Genomic DNA, 21021 nt, shown 5'->3' on the forward strand with positions numbered 1-21021 from the left:
CTTATTTTCAAAACTCAAAATCCATTACTTCATCTAAGGTTTTGGCTGATTTAATCTCCAGGCGTTGAGGAGCTTACTGGGATAAAGGATAAAGCATTGTAGGCATATACACAAATATATATATATATATATATATATATAGATATATATATATATATATATCTGTGTGCGTGTGTAATCCAATTGAATTATACATTTTATTAATTTTATAATTTTTAAAATTTTTATAAAATAAAAAATATTTTATATATAAATTTTTTAAATGTTTTAAAATAATATAAAAATTAATATATATATATATATATATATAATCCAATGAACCAAACAACAATCTGTTTAGAAAATTGATTTTTTAAAATCTATAATACTATAAAGTAGATACAGTGTTTTCTTATTTAAAGTCTGCTTCCGTGGAGGTCAGGCAACATTAGAAAGGAATGGAAAAATGAGTTGAAGTTAAACTTGGATATTACATTCCAAATATCAAGTTCATTCATTTCAGTACAAACGAGGCGACCGATCCTTTAACAACCTGTACTTCAGAGAGTAAAATTTCTCAGATTCTCCAATTCTAATGAATTTTCTAATCACTACGTCAAACTGCAATAATATCCTTGGCTAAGATTAAACAGGGAACTTATATACAATAAATCTGACATATTGTACGTAAGTGCACAATAAATCTGACACACATTGTAATTGTATCCTGCTAACAAGTGTTATCCTGTTAGAACAGCTCCATCAACTGCTGTGATACATCTGCATCAGGCGGAAAATGACATGATCATTCGCATTATACTCAGCGGTTCCTATGGCTGTTAGTGGTAGTAAATGGGCAGGTTTCGACTGTTATGGGTTTAGACCATTCTCGGATTCAGATTTTTCAAGTTAGAGTTACTTTTAGGCAATTTTAAATTTTGTCTAAGAAATAACCATTTCAATATGATTTTTTGTTTCAAGTTGTTTTGAAATTGGTTAGTCTCCTGTTCTAGTCATTTATATGATATCAAAATATGTGCATAACCACATAAATCCAATGCAGATTCTCAAATAGTTAGAGACGCCATGGATGGATTACCTTTGAGAATAGCCGGAGTTGTTTGAAATTCTTGCCAGATATCATGGTAAGAAGCAAGATCAAAACTTAGAAACTTGGCCGCAAGATAAGCAGCTCCAGCAGCAATGTGATGAGGTTTAAATTGTAGCCACAATGAGCTCCTGAGCCTGCAAAATAGAACTCACACTTCACAAACTATTTAAATAAAAAATAAAGGAATAGAACAGGACAGCCATTATTGCTTATTAAATGTGAAGAGTAACATAAACAATTACAAACCAACCATGGGAGCATGAAACGAACAGGCAATGACTTGTACAACTTAGCACATATCACCACAGAAACCACACATCAAACACAAATAATACAAGATATAATCAAAACATTAATTTGAAGTGAAAAGAAAAGAAAGAAAAAAAAAAGCAAGTCATTTTTCCTTACCAACTAATGGCATCAATCCAGGTAGAATATTTTCCAAGAATCTCTGCACCATGGTTGATAGAGTACGACAACTATAGCAAACATGTTATACCCACCTAGAGAACAAATCAATTCCAGCCCAATCTGCTGTGCTTTTAACTCCAGTAATATAGTCATATCAAACATAAAATAAACAGAGGTAGCAGCGCAATGTAGATTTCAAAGCAAGTCTCTTCAGCTCAGTTATCTGAATCAACAAGAAAGCCTCACCACTCATGGAGAACGCATGGTACCACAATTATATAGAACTAAGGCAGGCAAGAATTAAGCTATCAGCGATATTTGTAATCTACTCAATATAACATAAGATACAACATAATGCTGTATTATTGTTGTACAGATAGTAACTCATAAACCAGTATAAAATATTATATACAGATGCCCTTTGTTAATAAACCAAAGCTCAAAAACAAAAAAAAAAAAAACCAAAAAGATAATGTTAAAAATAATCAACTTTTCAAAAAAAGTTAAAATGTGAAGAATTAGTGGGTTGTAAATGCAACGAGGGCAGTGGGGCAGCAACTATAGATATAGTAATAAATAGTTGATAATGGGGGAAAAATACAAAGCACGTGTACGCACATGCGGGCACACATACATAACATAACATATATATATTTATGTATATATATATATATATAATTTCCATAAATTTATTTTTCTTCATAATTTGGCCCTATAAAGCCCCTAGCTTGGCATGAAAGTGGTAGGACCAACAAGGACAAGGATAAATAATTTTTGAACAGATCTGATGCACAGAACTTTCAATAATTATCATCTCCGGCTGGAAAAACATTCTTCCACAAAACATCAGGCAGTAGAAGACTATGCCATGTCTTGAACCAGCACCATGCATTAAATAATCACATGACCCAGGCCCAACAAGATTACCGGTCCAAGCCTGATTCAAAAAGAAATTAAAGAACTCAGACTGCCTAGTGGCACAGCAATTGAGATAGGCTTCATACTGTCTATTCCAATTGACTGTAAAGACCCAAGTGCGTATATGCCCTTTTGACTGAACCCATTCTAGTTCACCCTAATTACAGGGTAACATTTTTCAGTATTGATAACTATTGCTTCATAATGTCAACAACTTTAGTTAAAAAGTTGTCATAAATCCAGTATTTACCCAAGTGCTCTAAGCAATAAAGCCATTCATGCTTATCAAGCATACACAACCGCCTTCAACAGATGCAAGATATAAACTAGCATTAAAGAAGTTTGGATTTATTCACAGATTTCTTTTGGATATCCTGCAAGGACAAGGCATCTCTCATTTCATCTTTGTATTTTTCTCAATCTTCTAGCAAATAATATATACCTAAATATATGTACACATTACAGTATTAGGTTAAGTATTTACATAATTGTGTAATAGACATAAAAATGAGTTGACCACCCGCATAGAGCAGGGTTGACATTATCTGAAGATAGTATAATAGATAGATGAAGAAACTTAAATGAAATGACAAAATTCAGTTTGAAACACAAATTAACTGTCTTTAAACTAAAACTAATAGAAACAAATCATTTTAGCTGAGAGACAAAAAAAGATAAATCATTGAGGAGAATAATACAACTGAAATGTTTCAATAAGGGGAAAGAAGGAAAGACAATAGACGTCAAACTAACAATATTGTCCAAAAACAAGTATCTTTCCAAAAGCCAAACAAACGCTTATATTTAGCAACACCAAGAATTCAACCACAAGATATGACTCAATTCAAGGTTTAGAAACAGGTCAAAAGGAATGGTGTAAACCTAAATGAGAATCACTGGGTTCTAATAGAACAAAGACAAATAGACTTGGACATGCATGTTTATGCCTTTTCATTATATTTTGGAATTGGTTGCATTATGCCATGCATGTTTATGCCTTTCCATTATATTTAGGAATTAGTTACTTCATGCCATGCTACCAGATCAATTTATTTTTTGCAACTAAACCATCCCAAATGACTGGTACTGCAAGCTAGTTTACAATCCAAAAACTATAAGTAGACTCTAAATTTGAAAGGAATGAAGCCTAGACATAGGATACTCATCGAGCTGGTAATCAAATCAAAAAGGAAAACTTTTTAAATAATAAGCAACCCTTGAAAAGAGGTTTTAACTCTCATTAGAAAGACATTGCCATTGGCAAAATCAAACCAGAGCTCCTCATTTGAAAATTGTTCTAAAAAGTAGACAAATTAGTGAATCAAAAAAAGAATTTTGGCAAAACCAAAAAGCCTTTACTTAAGAGGAAAAAGGTAGGCTAATAACAAACCATGACTTCATAACTTGGAAAATCATCACCAGACCAACACATTGTTTATATTATTCTTTTTAAAAAGAAAAAAGGAGGGAAAAACCCCACTATTGAACCTTCCAAGTCAATAATTTTTCTTCAGATCAGTGTGGAATGGAAACAAACTGGGAGGCAGCCAGATTTCACAAACTCAAAGTTTGTGCATGGACTCCAGAGAAGTGATTGTGATTCCAAATAAACTGAAACTCAAAAAATGAAAGGTGTTAAAAGTAAAATAACAAGACTAGTTTCTGTAGGTTCTGTGGCTGTCATAGCCATAACCAAGTTGATGGGTAAAATCATAGGAAAGAGAACCAAAAACATCAGCAGTTCAACTTCAGATGTAAAAACAAAATTTTACATGAACAGCTCATCAATCTGCCAGCTAACAATATCACATAGGCGAGCATGCTAATCTTGAAAAGATCCTGCAATTACATGCCATGCCAAAATAATCAATATGCCATACCAGAATAACTATGTGGGAGTAGCTGGGCTAAAGAAGAAAATTATGGACAGAAGTACATTTTTGGACAAGATGGAAGAAGATAACCTTCAAAACCTTCTTCATACCTGAACTCATTTTTTGAACTAATTCATAGGGACGACATGGGACCCACCCCACCCAAAATCCAATTAAAGTTGAAAGTTAAAACCCCTTAAAGTCCGCTAATTGAAGGCATTGGAACAACCATTACTCCAAGTGTATAAAGCAGCTACTCAATCATAGCCACAAGAACACATCCCAATCTATGAGCGTTATTCTTAGACTACTCAGAATAATACAAACATCAAAACAAAATAACCAAAGCAAAATGGTACCTGAAAAGACAGAAGGATCAAAACCATTGTACGTGTAATAAGACCATTGTGTATTGCATCATGGTGAAGTTCAAAATGCAGCAGCCAATTTTACTTCTAAAACTAACTGAGCTAATCCTTACAAACATATTGCATCTGAAAAATTAACTTCAAATAAAAATAACCAGTCAAAATTGAAGCATTAAAGATAATCTTACCCTTCACTGACCAAGTTTAACGCCAGGTTCACCAAGACAGTTTGTGAAAGGCCCAATTTGTTAAGAATAGATGTAAGAGGAGCATATGGATGCTGCACGTTAAGTTCAAAGTTTAAAGTAGTCAATATCATTTGCTCTGCCTCAATCACACGTTCCCGATACTGCTCAAACCAATCCTGTTCAACAAACAACTCATTTAATGTTAGCACATGAAAACTAATATGGCAATATTTTCCCTTTTCCCTTTTAACGCAAGTAGCAACAGTAAAATCCTTTTTATGTAAGCCAAAACATTTTACATATCTTGAAGCATGATAATGTTGGATTAATTTATAGCTGTCTGTATGTTTTGAACTGCAAATGTATTGTTTAATGCTTAAATTCCAAGAAACTTACAAGACTAAATTAGCATTTAGCTGCAAAACATGAATTTTTATTCCAAGCTCGCTTCATTACCACTAAGCTGCAGTCCATTCATAAAAAAAACACGCTTTCCATGGATGACAATATTCAAAACGATTAAATAGATGTAATAGCATTACATTCACTTCTACCCTGCTAAAAAATTTAATCCCTTTTACATGTCTTTTCTAGGAAAGACTAGAAGAAGCTCCAAAGGCACTCACAACTGAGAGCAGATGGGATAAGAATGTAACATTCTGCTTATGGAAAATCTCAGAAGATGCTCTCAACACATTGTTCAAAGGGCGAGGTGTCTCCTCGGACTTTGCAGCAAGGAAAAGAGCAGCAGTAGCAATCAACTGCAACAGAGCAAAATTAATGGTGATAGTCTTTCATCGTAAGTCAACCAGTATATATGAATTATCTATAATTGAAAATATTCTCATTGAGGTGATAAAATGGTGAAAGAACACTTAACGGTAGGCAACTTGACCTAAACCTCAACAACTTCATGATTTAAGAGTGTATAACTTCTAACTGAGATATATGGGGAAAAATGTTCAAAGCATAACAACATGGTCAACCAAGGAAAAGAATAACAACCTTCCACAAGTTTAAGAATTTAGGGTTCTTATCCCTTTCAGGAATAAAATTCCAAACAACTAAAATCTGCATTTGCTCCAAAAAGATGAGAAAAGAAAGGAGAGGGGTGTCTAGAGAATACAACAGAACTTGAGTCAAGCTATGAAAGCAACAAAAAGTTTTTTTCTTACCAGTCCATCAACATAATGTAGAAACATGTTAACTTTTTAACCCTGCTTGTTGAGTTCAAAAACTCCACCAATAGTGTATAGGATAATTTTCCATCAATAAAAAAGTAATAAATTCCTTAAGCATGAGTATTTGGAACTCACAAATCTATCATGGCAAGCATGTGATCTTCGGACAAAAAACCGATGACACAGAACCATGGCAGTGCCAATAGTAGTTTGCGGCCTGCAAAACACAACATGGATTTGATTGCATCAGAAATATGCATAAATGATTTAAAGAACAAGCTGAAGGAAATAGCAGAACTAAGAAACATATTCAAGATCAAGAGCTCACAAATCAAGCTGCAAACCGAGATTCTGAATGAAGGCACAATAGGAATAGCGCAGATGTGTTTCGCAAAGGGCATCAATACCATCTCTTCTTGAAGGTGAATATCTCTCAATCTCATCCCTAGACATAAAACCATGTTCATCATCCTCCAATTGTGACCGACCACATTTACTGCTGACAGATGTAGAGGCTTCAGCATTCAATCTTATAGAAGGAGGAACAAAATTGCAGGAGTCCAATGGAGCAGTTCTGTGATGCATGTTAGATGGCGGATAGTGTCTCCCATTATCTCCCCAAGTAGCAGCTGAAAACTTTCTTCTTTTCAAAGGAGCACAATTCGGCTGTGCATGATAATAACCTCTATTATGCTCCCCAAACTGCCCAAAGAATTCGTGGGCATAGTTACAATTCCTGGTAAGATTGCTATTCCAATTCCAGTTCCTGTTCCTGTAGTTATTGGAACTGTTATTGTTGTAATTATTTCTATCAAAAGGGTACTGGTAATCATCCTGAAAAATGCCCCCTTGCATACGGCAATTCCGTGCAAAAGACATTGATCCTTATTTCTTTTTTGAAAAGAAACCTGAAAAAAGGTTAGAGATTCAGCATGAATAAAAATGAAAATGGGACAAAAATATCGGTTGGTAGGCTAAAATTGAAAACAATAAAAACTCATTCTTACAACAAAATCTAGAAAAAAAAAAAGGTAAAAATATGTCTCAGATTTCCCGTTTTCCCAGAATTTTAAGCCAAAAAATAAATGTTTGAATCTTTAGCCTCAAAATAAGATATAAAAAACAAAAGGTTCGAATTTTTGTCAATCAATTTGACATATACAAGCTAATTCATGCCCCAAATGCTTGATTTTCTAGATTTCCCTTCTAATGATCAGTTATTTATTAAATTAATTAGCTCTAATTATAACTAATACTACTAAAAGTACATTCTAATTTGGAAAAAATAAAGCTTCAAAATTAACCAGCAATTTGAACTAATTAATCTCCTTATGGTTTAAAAATAATACAGAATCCGAATTACAACACATGTAAAAACGAAACAAAAAAAGTCAAATTCTAATACAACAGAAAAAATAAATTAAAATTTTAACATATATTATATTATATAAACGTTAAAAAAAATCAAAAAAGCCAAAAATGAGATCGAATTCCAGAGAAACGGCTGATTTATCATAAACAACAAAAAACTTAACCATAAAATTAAAACAATTACCTGAATATAAAAGAGAAAAAGATAGAGAAAAAAGCGTGATTTTTTATGCGATTAAAGCAGAGACAATATAAGATTAAGATCCGTAATTGAGATGAGATTAGGGTTTAGAAGAAAAGGGAAGAAAGCAATGAGAGAGGTGGTGGAAAAGAAATGGAAAAGAGAACCTTAAAAGAAAAGTCCAAAGCCAGCAAATATATATATTTGCTTTTCTTTTCTATCTTCCTATTTAAACTTTCAAAAGGAAAAACCTATCAAAATTTAAAAAAAAAAAAAACAATATTAATATTAAAGAAAGATAAATTAGGTTAGGCCGCACAGCGATGTTGTCATATGAATGAATTGGTCGGACTAAGTCGGAATATGTCCTGTCCAAGACTTCATGGGTTCTTGTACTCGTTCAATAATTAGTGATTTGAATGCTGTCTCCCCTTGTTGGAGACTTTTTTTTTTTAATATTTATTGGTTTAATTAGTATTTTAAAATAATTTTATTATATTATATTAAATAAGTATTATTTATTTAAATAATATTTTTATTTTAAATATATATTATATTAATATTAATATAATTATATTTTATTAATTATGAAAATTAATTATTACTAATTACATAATACAAATACATTTGTAACTATAATTTATATGTTATTTATAGACATTTAATTTTATCTGAATTAATTTAAGTCTGTACGATTTTACATTTAATTTGAATTTTTTAATTTAAGTCAATTTAAGCGTTTAAATTACACTAAACTTGATTGGACTTTGTTTCATATTAATTATTTTTTTATTATTTAGCATAAGTCGAAACTCATTCTAATTTAATTTTGAGTCACTTAGACTTAAAAGTACAATAAAAATCAAAATTAATTTTAGACCCAAATTAAATTTTAAAACCCATATCCATTTTTATTATTTTTTAAATTTTATCAAAAAAAAAAATAGAGGCAAAAGGTCGGCTACCATGATAGTAGCCTTCCTTCACTTTTCCCTTTTCCCAATTTTCACTTTCCTATTCCCTCATTTGGCTGCACCATTCTTAGCTTTGCTTTTATTTTTCATCCTCAATTTTTCTAACTAACTTCTAGCATTGGCTGATGAGAAAGCTATTATCCTAGAACCAACACACTGCATCTCCCGAAATACAATAATAGCCGTTGCAACTACATTCCAAAACACCAGTCCATAGCGAAAAAATACCAGAGAGATCTTTTACTAGGGTGGGGGTTTTATAAGGAAAGAATTCACAACACATACAAAAAGGGAAAGAAAACAATTGATGGAAAAGGGGAGAACAAGAAAATTTTCATCTTCTGATTCACCTTCAACCAACACCCCCATTTGAGCATACCATCTACAGCAAACTTCACCATCACTAGACCCCCACCATACTCAACCCATGCCTACTTGAGCTCTCTACGAAAACAACTTTCAACTTACCTAATATGAAACCAAAAAAAAAAAAAGCCACCATACTCAGCCCCCAACCCAAATCAACCTAATCAAACCCTTTATCTCAATAAAACTACCTAAGAAAACACTACCACCATTTCATTGGCACACTCACATCCCAACCCCTAATTTGAAACCATTACAAGCCAAATCACCAAGCAATCAACCCCCCACCATAATCCATAAGCCTCGACCACTTACTTAGCTAAAAAGCTCCATCCTTTAATCCATTCTGCCTATAATAAAAAACCACCAAAAACCACACACATACACACACATACAGCCATTCGGCCTCTCTAAAAATCACCACCATCAACACCAAAAAAAAAAAATGAAAATGAACAAAAATGTTTAAGTGAAAATCCTCTAATGATGAGATATTAAAGAATTTCAAGTGGTGATTTTTAAAAAATCTCTAGGTGAGAATACTTTTTTAAAATACTAATAAAGTATTAGAGTATTTATGAATATATTCAATACAAAAAGTTTTCATTTATTTATTTTTTTAAAATAAAAAATAAAAAGAAATAAAAAATGAGTTTTTTTTAAATAAAGTTATAAAAATGTATGAATATTATTTGCATTAATTAATTGTCTTAAAAAAAAGTTTTGATGATGAGATTATATGGATGTCCAAGTAGTGATTCTTATTAAATCTCTACGTGAAAATTTTTTTCTGAAATACTACCAAAACATTGGAGTATTTGGGATAATTTTCAATAAGTAGTTTTATTAAAAATTAAAAAAGATGAATTTTTAATAAAGACAAAGAAAAAGAAATATTGTTTAAATTAAATTATGAACTTCATATTTTACTATTTACATAAATATAATTTTTAGAATAAATATGAACTACCAAGGATGAGATTCTTGAAAAGTTTGAATAGTAATTCTTGAGAGATTTCTAGGTGAAAAAGTTCCTTTTAATATTACTAAAGTATTAGAATATTTTTAGAAAATTTTCAATACACAAGGTTCTTATTTATCTTTTAAATAAATGATTAAAAAAAACAAAAAGATGTTTTGGTTGTAATAAATCAAGGAAATCATTTTTAAATAAAGAACTTAAGATCTTTTTATCAAAATTAAAGGATAACACAAGTTTAATTGGTACCGTTTTTAAAATGGACATTGTGGGGATACTAATATTTCCCCATAAACCAATCTCTGATTTCAAACATCAAAATTATCCTTTTAATAAATTTTAAACTAATTTTGGGGTTTTATTAAAAAGATAAACGTGGTCAATTACACTTAAGAAAAAAAAAATGATAGTGACTCCTTTTGTTTTGATATTTTCAAAATATTCATCTAGTGGTTTTCAAAATCATTATAATAACTTGACAACTCTACTGGGTACGCAAAGTTTTTAGAGTTAGACCAAAATTAATTATGTGTTATATTTAATTTTGATTTAATAGTCTTAATTGGCATTTAAATTTAATTTTTCTAATTTTCATTTTTTTTAAATAACAATAAATAAAAGAAAAAAAAATAATTGCATCTCATTTTAATAATGTCATCCATTTATTATTTGCTTATTTATTTTATCCCGTGTATATATTATCTGTAAATTATGAAGCACTTAGGATACAGATTATGACACTTTATTCCCTCATACAAATAATAGCACATTCATATCATGCATAGCTCTATACCTAGGCTCCAACCTTTTTAGGAGTGAGTAAAGTACCTATACTCTTGTGGGATAATAACTTCGATAATGGCAAGCAAAATTCTCCCATTCGAATTGAACCATTTCTATTTGTAATCTATGATAGGTAAAGATTATGGTATCTTACTAGTCTATCATGGACAACAATGAGAAACAATTTGAGAACTTTTAGATGTATAAAACCCAACTCGACTTATAGTGAACATTAAGGGCTAGCTTAGGATAAAGCCATCTCAAATACTTTTATAGAAAATACCCAAATTAGAACACATAAGGAACATTATGATAAAATTTGCATTTAAGGGTAATAATATGTAAAAAAAATTAAAATTTTGAAAAAAAAAAGAAATGAAATGAAATAATATTCCTCTAATAAAATTTTCTTTTGACATGTTGTTGGTTTTGTTTACTATTTGTCTAAAAGTCACATCTTAAAAAAATAAATATATTTTTTAAGAAAGATTTTTTGTATTTTCCAAAAATTAAAAAACAAAATTTTTTTTAAAAAAAGAGAATTTAAAAAAAAAGGAAATTTTTTTTATTTCTTTGTTATTGGCCAAATAATAAAAGCAAAAATATGAAAGAAAAAACTTTGAATTTTGGTCATTTTTTGTGTTTGTGTTTTCTCATAGGAAATGTTTTACTGAATTATTATTTCTTTTTAAAGAAAAAGGAAAGAAATTTTTTTATTTTTGAATGCTATTGTACTTTTCGCATTTCATTTTATCCTTTTTACATTCATTTTCATCATTTTTTGTATTTGAAAATAATAAGATTGTACATACACATTCCTTTCATGCATATTTGAATGGTCATACCAATTTCATTAAATTTGCATAACACATTATAAACACCTAAATTTGTCCGAGCAAAATCCAATCATTTGTGAAGCTTTTAGAATCCAACCTGGCTCAAATCTAACATTTCTTTAATTTTAACAAGTTCTTAAAATCAAAATTTGAACCAATTTGACCCAAATGATCTGAGGTCAAATTTGGTCAAACTTAGTCAAACAAAGTTAATTTTGGTCAAAAGTAGTCAAATCAGATTAAACTTGAGATAACTTTTCAAAATCCACAACCACATGGGATTAATTAGCCATAGAATGATATTTGAGATTTTAAAGCATTGAAAACTTTGTATTTACTTTAAGAAAAGTAAAATTACAAAAAAACCCTTCAGGGTATTTTCAAAATTTAACCTTTTCGAAGTCAAATTTTTGTAAAAACTTTCATATCATAATTGAGATTTTTTTAATGATATTTGATTTATTAAAAACCCATATCACACCTTGAAAAGTGTGAAAGTGCTAAAATACCCTTATGGGTATTTCATAAATTGATCTTTTCGAGGTTGAAATTTCACGAAAAGCTTCAATCATGATTTAATATTATTTGATGATTTTTATAATACTGAAAATCTTAATCATACCTGGAAATGTGTGAAATCATAAAAATACCCTTCAACAGTATTTTTGTAATTTAACTTTCTCAAGGTTGGTTTTTTACAAAACATTTTAGATCATGTTTTAAAATTATTTTATAATTTTTGATGCATTAAAAACCTTTGCAACACCTTAGGAGGTGTGAAATTATTAAAATACCCTTTAGGGGTAATTTTGTAATTTGACTTTTTTTATGTTAGATTTTCACAAAAACTTTCAGATCTTAATTTTATATTATCTCATGATTTTTTGTGCTTTAGAATCACAAAAATGAAGGTAACATTGTTTTCCAAGAAAATGGCCTAGAAACCAAAAACTTTCTAATGTGAGGTAAAATAATCTTTTCTCTTGGTTCCAATAGCATTAAAGTTTCAACCTTTGGCAGAAAGCATCTTAAACCATGTGATCATCTTAGAAAGCTAAATATAATGGTGAAAGATGGCTTCTTACAAAGAAGAAAATGGAGAATATGGACCATTAGGTGCACCTCTAATCCAAGGGCCATGATCAATTTGAAAAGATATTTTTCATGCTCATTTTAGAAAAAAAAAGGGACATGAAAGAAAAGAAAGGAAGAAGGGATGGAAACACAAAAAAAAAAAGGGAGAAGAAGAAAGAAAGAACATGAAAAGAAGAAAAAAATGAGAGAAGAAAAGTTGGATAAACCTTGAAAAAGGTATAATCTCCATTTTCTTTTCTTGCATTCCATTACATCTTTATCTCATTTTCATAACATTTTTACGTTTATTCGTTACTTATTTTTCTATTTTCTTTTGAGAAATTTATAGTTCTTCATTTTTCTTTTCTTTTTTTTTTTTATCAAAGCTTGAATCAAATTTCATCCAACTAGTTCATAGTTTGGATTGAAGTTAGAAAATTAAGCAACAAAAACTTCAATACCACCATTAACACCATTTAGAGGTTCAACCAACCTCCATTTCATAACGGTCAAACTTTTTTTTAGTTCTTCTTTGTTGATTTTTTTTCTTTCAAATGTTATCTATGATAATTAAATGATGAGTTTACTTATGTTTTGCATGAATTTTGATTAGTTAGTGATATATGTTGGTGTTTGGTTCATATTCTAATTCTTCATGGATTCTTTGCTATTTTAGTTTCCTATATGTTTGATGGAATCCTCCTTTTGATTAAAATGCCTTCAAGTGATGAATATTGTGATGTTTAATGCATTCTTGAGTGAAATTGAATGAAAATATGATTGTAAGTGCCATGGGACATTCGGCCAAGGTAGTTCCATGCTAGGTCGAAACTTGTTCTTCATTTTGTGGCCAAATATTGCTTGATTCCATGTGTTTATTTATGTTTTTGCTATGTTTTTCAAGTTTTCAATTTGTTTGATCAATTTGCAATAGATAAAATGGTAGTTTAATAAGTTGCTTGGTGATTTTTTGTGTTGGTTTGGCTGATTTTTAAAGAAAAAAATGGTGGAACATGTTTTTCAAGGTTTGAAAAATTTTAGTATTTAATTCATTTTCCTCATGTTTTCACATGCCCATCTTGTTTGTAATTTAGTGTTGTGAATGCCTCGATTTGTAATTAGTTTGTTTTTTTATCATGCATATCTCACATGTATTAAATATTTATATTTTTACCAATGGCATTGTTGCAATTTGGCTTGGTCACATGCATTTTCCCGTGAAACTACATATTTGAAACCCAAAACCCTAAAACCCTAAATCATAAACCTAAATCCTAAACCTTAAACCCTAAACCCTAAACCTTAACCTAAACGCCAAACCAACCCAAACCCTAAACCAACCTCTAAGCCTAAAGACCCAAACCAACTCCCAAACTTTAAAACCAACATTTGCCCTTTTATTTATCCCTTTCCATTTCATTTTATTTTGTTACATACATCCTTAAATTGTCATGCCTTCATACTTATCATTCATATCATACATTCATCACATATTTTATTCATGCATATCATGCATATGTTTTTAAGTAAGGCTTTTTTAAAGAAAAATATTCTAAATAAGATAATATCTCAATTAAATATAGTCATCGATATCTAGCCTAAATATAGAGGGACTCTTGAATATTACTACTTATATGAGGTGTTATCTTGGTTTTGTAGATGTAATTTGAAAACTATTAAGTTAAGGATATTGTTGAAGCTCTACCTAAATATAGGAGAGTGAAAAAAGTGTCTTGATATTTAAGGTGTTTTCACTTTAATCCTAAAATAAAATGTTTTGTTTTCAAAAATTAATTTGTTTTCAAAAAGAAAAAATTAAAGCTTTTTATTAATTAATGAAAGGAAAATGAATTAATTTCTAAGCATTAAAATGGAACCATTTTAACCAAAGCCTAAGAATAACACACAATCAATTGGTACCGTTTTCGATGGGTGTTATGAAGTGCTAATCATTTCCCACATATGACAGACTCCGAACCCTAAATATGATTTTGCATACATCAATTTCTTCTTTTTATAAAACCTTTAGATCTTTTAAATGTTTTATAAAAAAGGACAAAAATTTTTGAGAGGCCAATCACACTCTAAAAAAGTTTGGTGGTGACTCTTTGTTTTGATTTTTATCGAAAATGCTTTTTTAAGTCTCCTGTTTTTCTCATTCCCCATTCGTCCGGCACTTGAGTCATCACCTATAGTCCTAAAATGTCATGATAGCTTGGCGATTTCACTAGTGACACATTTTTAGAGTGTCAGGCCAAAGATTAATTGCATGTTATCCTAAATTTTGGTTTTATGGTCCTAATTAGAGTTTAATCTTAATTACTTAATTTTGATTTTCCTATTTTCCCAAAAAAAGAACAAATTGAAAAAAATTTAAAAAATAAAAAAATGTTTTGATTCCGAAGAGCATAAAATTAAAAAAAAAAGTGTATGTGTGTTTTGCACTTAATTATATCATTTATTATAAATTGTTGTTATCTATTCTGTTTTTAATAATTATGGGGCATTTAGGATAGGGGTATTTTATAAAAGTGTGAAAGGTTTATATGTTCCTTCGCACACACTCACTTAGCATTGCATGCATAAGCTCTACACTCGGACTTTAACCTTTTTTAATAAGAAAGTAAAGTAGCTACACTTGATGAGGTGTAAACCTCCATAATGCCTAGTGAAGTACTCATACTCAGATTGAACCCTTTCTACTTGTAGCCTATAATAGATAAGGATTGGAGTGCTACACTAATCTGTGATGGATGATAATGTGAGGAATAATTTAAGAATCTTTGGATGTGCCAATTCCTAACCTAGCATATAGCAAGCCATAAAAAGCCAGCCATAAGTAAAACCATGCCCACCCTTTCCTTAGTAATTACCCTAAATAGGTCACATGAAGGAAATCTTTTTGTTTTTTTTTTTTTTTTGTTTACTTTACTATTAGTTTGATAATTTGAATTGTTGCTTTTAATAAAAAAAAAGTCATTAAAAATTACAACTTTTTTAAAAAAAAAAAAGAAATGTAAAAGGTTTGAAAATTGATTAATAAAAAATGTGTTAGTTAACTTGTTGTGTTACTTTGCATTTGCATTTCTTTTTCCTTATTATCTAATTTTTCTATGTTTGATGTGTTTTCCTTTTTTGCATCATCTTGACATAAAAGTGTCAAAGATATACATTATAGATAATTCATTAGTAAAAGTTTTCATGGCATTCCAAGAATCACAAGTAGGATCTTCAGTAAATAGGTTATTCTGGGAAGTTAAGGATTAGTCGAAGAATAGGCAGTAGATAAATAAAGATTATCAATGAAGGGATATTTTGCAAGCCTTTCGGAGATGGTATTGATGGACTTAAAGAGGAATGCCGTGACAAATTAGAAAGGTATTTGGAGTTAGTAGCGCCCAAAAAGGAAAACCACTTTCACAACCAAGTAAGGAGACATTACCTTATTATTGATGGTAAAACCTAATGATTAGATGCTGAAGGTTGCAATAAAGTTTTGGAATCCAATATACCAATACTTTAAGTTCAACAAGGAAGATATAACACCTACCATAGAAAAATATTTTGCCTTGTTGTGCTTAGATCTACCCAAGCCTGATAAAGTGTATTGGAAGGCATAGAAGTCGTCAGCATACAAGAAGAACATTACCAAAGATAATTAGGGTCAAGGTTCAAGTGATTGATAAAAAGAAAGGAGCTAGCAAAGGAATACTGTGGGCTTTCTTATGAGAAGTTATGTTTCAGAGTTCCAACAAAGATTGAGTTACGGATATGTTTAGGTTGGCAATTTACAGTTCGGTGATAGTCCCAAGAGCTTTAGGGAATATAGAGGCTTTCATGGTTGACTTTTTCATACTGTTGGAGTAGAAGATTAACCCTTCACTAACCTTCTTGGGCAAAACCATTAGATCTTTAAACCATTTTCGAAGGAAAAGAGAGGGAAAAATGATTGGTTGTGCTTAGTTGCTTTATGTATGAATTTAAAGTAATTTTTGAGGTACCAACCTCACTCCGTTGTTGTTCTACACCAAGTCCATAGTGCCTTTAGCCAAGCTCAATGCAAAGGAGTGGCCTAGAAGTCTTTTTAAAAAATGGTGAATAATGTTCTTCCTAAGACTAAAGAGGGATGGGGTGAGTTGGAACGCATTGTGGATGCCTCGTGTCTTGATCTTATACTATTGTGGAGATTAGCCTTAGGTTTCATCGCTTGGTATTTAAAAAGCCACCAATTATGCACCATTGATGGTCAGAAGATAGTTTGGGTCTTTTGTAGTTCATTCTGATTACTCGAAAGCTAGATTAGATAGAGTTTGACTATGGTATAGAAGGTTAAATAGCAAGAGTGCACAACACTGTAAAAGTATGAGGTAGACATTCCAATTAGAATCTGGCAGATATATAGACGATGTGACCTTAAGGTATCTAGTTCAGAGGGCTAAGTGAGTTAATGATTTGGTGATACCATCTAATCAAGAATCAATCAAGCCAGTTGACCTATGACAAGCCACCACTATCAGAATTATAGATTGCTAGGTTAAAGTTTAAGGTAAAGATAGAGAAAACAAAGAAAGAAAACCAAAAACTATAAGAAAAGATAGGTCAGCTTAAGTATAAAAAGAATGCACAAAAGGATAAGCTAAAGAAAATGACAAAGGAGAAAGACTTGGTCGGAGTGATTTTAAATAGTTGCACTGAGAAAACTAAAGGTTAAAAGCTTAATTAAAGGACAAAGGAAAAACAAGTAAATACTGAGAAAAGGTAAAGTAGCTCAGGGAAAAGGTATAGTTCTAGAGACACAGGGCTCAAGATAATAAAGATAGGATTACTGTGATAATATAATAAAAGAAAGATTCATACAAAATTCTTATAGTAATAAAAAAGAGTTAACTAAGATCTAATAAAAGAATGAGGAACTAAAGCAAGAGTTGAGAAACGAAAAAAAGAGGTGTCTAGACACTCAAAGGAAAAATGATGCACTCGACATAGAGATCAAAACCCTAAAACCACAGTTACTAGAAAACAACAACCACAATGCTCTTCTATACAAGGAATGGCAAGAAAAGAAGGTCGAATGGAAACAAGTGTGCAACCAAGAGATAGAAGCTCGAGAGTAATGGAAAACTAAGAGTTAAGGGAAATAGATGTCTATGTACCACCTTAGTACTCATATCTAAATGGTAGTTAGACAGGCCGAGGTGATGATGAAAAAGGTAAAGTCTTTGAGACAAAGAGTCATACTAACTAGCTATCATAGTCAGATTCTTTTGGATTTCTTATATGAGGCAAAGAGGCAATATGAGCAAGTTTAAAACTTTTATGGCTCTAGTTTTAGGAAGGTTCATGATATATACAACTTAAAATGAATGAGAACTTCTTTTGACTTGAATTATCTATAAATCAATATCTCTATTCATATTTTAAAAGTATGCTAACAGGAGCTTATGAAAGAGGATAATGCTTTTGAATATACTTTCATTAGACTTTTAAGGCGAAAGGAGTATCCTTAAATAACCTGGCCTAAATATAGAAGGGACATTTAAGTTTCTTTTCAATAATAATAAAATTTGACTTGTATATCATGCATCATTTGTTTGAACATTGTTTTTCATGCCAGCTTAAGAGATATCTTTCATCAAACTTTCGAAGCAAAGAGATATATTTAAAAGTCTTACCTAAAATTATAGGGTTTTTAAATTATTGCTTAAGGCCAATAATAAAAATTCACATCATTCACTTATAATTTTTAGGAATCAATAAAAGTTTCAAGGATAGCATGCCCTAAAAGACAAGATCAATTGATTCTTTGCACTCAAGGATCATGAAGAATGAAAATGCCAGTTGAATTGACAGGATAAAAAGGGCTAATGAAAAATCAAAAAAAAATTAAGGGGATGCAATAAAATATAGACAAGTAGTTAGCAGAACTGAAACAAATGTTGGCAAGGTTGCTTAAAGGAAAAAAAAGGGTTGTTGAGACACATGATGCGAGGGAAGAAATAACAGTGGAAGAGCTAGTGTATTTGAGATTCACATACCCTTATCTTCATGTTACTCAAGCAATATCGACAACTCATCACCAATATGCTAGTACTTTTATCAAACTATTATCAATTCAAGTAAACACCAATCTTGAATACACTCTTTTTTACCCCATTATTGTACCTAATTAGGATGATCCAAAAGAGCAAAAGAAATTGAAAGGGTTGTTTGATTCTACAAAAAGTATTAAAATGAAAAATAAGTATGATATGTTGAAGGAGAGGTTAAAAGCAGTAAAAAGACATGATGTGTATAAAAATGTGGATACCTCGATAGCTAAGCTTAGTGCTCGATCTTATTATTCCATTAAAGTTTAAAGTCTCAAATTTTGAAAAGTATAATGGAACGAATTACCTCTTAACACAAATTACAATGTTTTATAAAAAGATGATTGGCTATATACACAATGACAAGTTGCTAATTCACTACTTTTAAGACAGTCTCACTAGGTTAACTGTAAGGTGGAATGTCTAACTAGACCGTAATAAGATACACTCATGAAAAAATTTGGCTAGGGCTTTCATAGCACAGTACAAACATATAGAGGATATGGTGCCAAATAAGTTGTCTTTGCAAAACATAAGAAAAGGCCACTAAAACTTTTAAAGAGTATGTTTATAGATAAAGATGCTACACAGGTCTAAGCATCATTGATAGAAAAGGAGACCATGGTAATCTTCATTAGCACTTTGAAAGCCCTTTACTATGACAAGTTGGTAGGTAATGCTATGAAGAATTTTCCTGCCATTGTGATATCATGGGAAATGATTAAGAATGTAATAAAAAATTACAAATTTGATGGACCAAAAGCCTCAAATGGCAAGAAGACCTTAGTTGCAAGAAATAAAGAATCTAAAACCCATGAAGTAACACTTTTTTAGCCCACCTTTCATTCACTATCATCCATATTCTACATACATACCCTATTATCCATCTGGCAACAAAGTATCCCAAGCACTCTCCTTATATACTGTACCACCACAACCAACATATCAACCCAATTTTTAATCCATAATTCCTTAATTCATTCCAACACCAACTATACAACCATTTTCCCTACTAAGCAATCCCAGTCCAAAATAAAAAAAAATCCTCACACTACTAATAATCAAGAAAGGACTCCCATCGATCCAATACACATGTCTTCCATAGACTTTTACTTGTAACTCTTAAAAGGTTACCCTATCATCCTTGTCCCCATTGAACCTCTCAAACTATCATGTCCCAAATGGTATAACCTTAATGACTGATATCATTAGGGTGGTATAGGCCATTCCTTGAAAGATTGTTCTACTTTGAAATACCAAGTGTAAGCTTTGGTGAAGGCTAGATAATTAAACTTTAATACTCGACCACAGTTGAATGTTAGAGGAAACCCATTATCCAACCATGTTGGGGGTGTAACCAATATAATAGAAAGGGGCAAAAGAGACAAGAAATAGGTAGGAGAGGTGAAAACCCCTCTAGAGAAGGTTTATGACTATTTGATCCAATCTAATGTTATCCTATTGACAGTTTCTAAAACCATTGATAGTCATCAATGTTAGGTTTAGTTTGCACATATCATGAGAGGATAAGAGGACATTTAATCCAAGATTGTGAGAAGTTCAAGTAAATAGTTCAAAGGTTGATGGATATTGGGATAATTGAATTCTACATTAAAGAAGATAAAAATAGAGTGAGCATGATAGCAAATCAAGCATTAGATGGATTGTTTATCCCCAAGCCTTTGACTATTTCTATAATAAAGTAAAGCCAGTAAGCAAATGAATCAATGTCCCCCTATAATAGCAATGATTGTGATGTGGAAGTTTAGGGATTTAATGGTTTAAACATCATGGACACCACTAACATATCCGAGGTTAGAGGAATGACCTAATGTGGTCAAATTTATACCCTTGAGGCACTAAAGCAAGAAGGAAAGAGAAAGCAAAAAAAGTGAAAGGGAATAAAAATGAAGAAAAAACTCATGTTGTGATGAATTTGGCAATGTAGTATAAGAAACTAGTAACAGAAAAAGAGACATGTGAGTTTTTAAAGATTATCAGGCACAATGAATATAGTGTAGTGGATTAGCTTAACAAGAAATTGGTAAAAATTTTATTATTATGTCTCTGTTGAACTTTAAACCCTATAGAAATGTGTTACTGAAAATGTTGAACTAGGTATATATAAATAATGATATTTTAGTTGAAAAGGTAGACCATCAGGGAAAATTATAATGGCCCCAAACTATATTACATTCAATGATGATGAGATTCCATTAGAAGGGTGAGGTAGTGTGAAAGCCCTAAATATCATGGTAAAATGCACAAGCCATACTATGATGAAGGTTCTATTTGATAATAGGTCCTTCATTAATGTTATACCAATGGCTACTCTAGCAAA

The 21021-nt window shown here is 30.9% G+C and overlaps 1 protein-coding gene across 12 annotated transcripts; it reads right to left on the bottom strand.

Annotated features, from left to right (window-relative positions):
* Positions 1–450: 450 nt before the first annotated feature.
* Positions 451–7796, bottom strand: LOC111307947 (cyclin-T1-3-like). Of its 12 annotated transcripts, none has more exons than XM_022906313.2 (7): positions 7586–7791; positions 6359–6938; positions 6166–6247; positions 5476–5610; positions 4850–5025; positions 1079–1224; positions 451–532 (listed from the first exon to the last, which is right to left on the bottom strand). In XM_022906313.2, the coding sequence occupies exons 2-7, from the start codon at positions 6907–6909 to the stop codon at positions 525–527; spliced, it is 1098 nt and encodes a 365-aa protein (XP_022762048.1). In that variant the 5' UTR covers positions 6910–6938; positions 7586–7791; the 3' UTR covers positions 451–524. The 12 variants fall into 12 exon arrangements, with proteins under 12 accessions (XP_022762048.1, XP_022762047.1, XP_089607668.1 ...); XM_022906312.2 differs by having other exon boundaries at positions 451–759; positions 7586–7785; XM_022906315.2 differs by lacking the exon at positions 451–532 and adding an exon at positions 4653–4715 and having other exon boundaries at positions 1089–1224; positions 7586–7795.
* Positions 7797–21021: the final 13225 nt, after the last annotated feature.

This window comes from Durio zibethinus, chromosome 22 (assembly GCF_047325235.1).
Source record: "Durio zibethinus cultivar Kanyao isolate XHJ-2024 chromosome 22, ASM4732523v1, whole genome shotgun sequence".
Classification (NCBI taxonomy): Eukaryota; Viridiplantae; Streptophyta; class Magnoliopsida; order Malvales; family Malvaceae; genus Durio; species Durio zibethinus.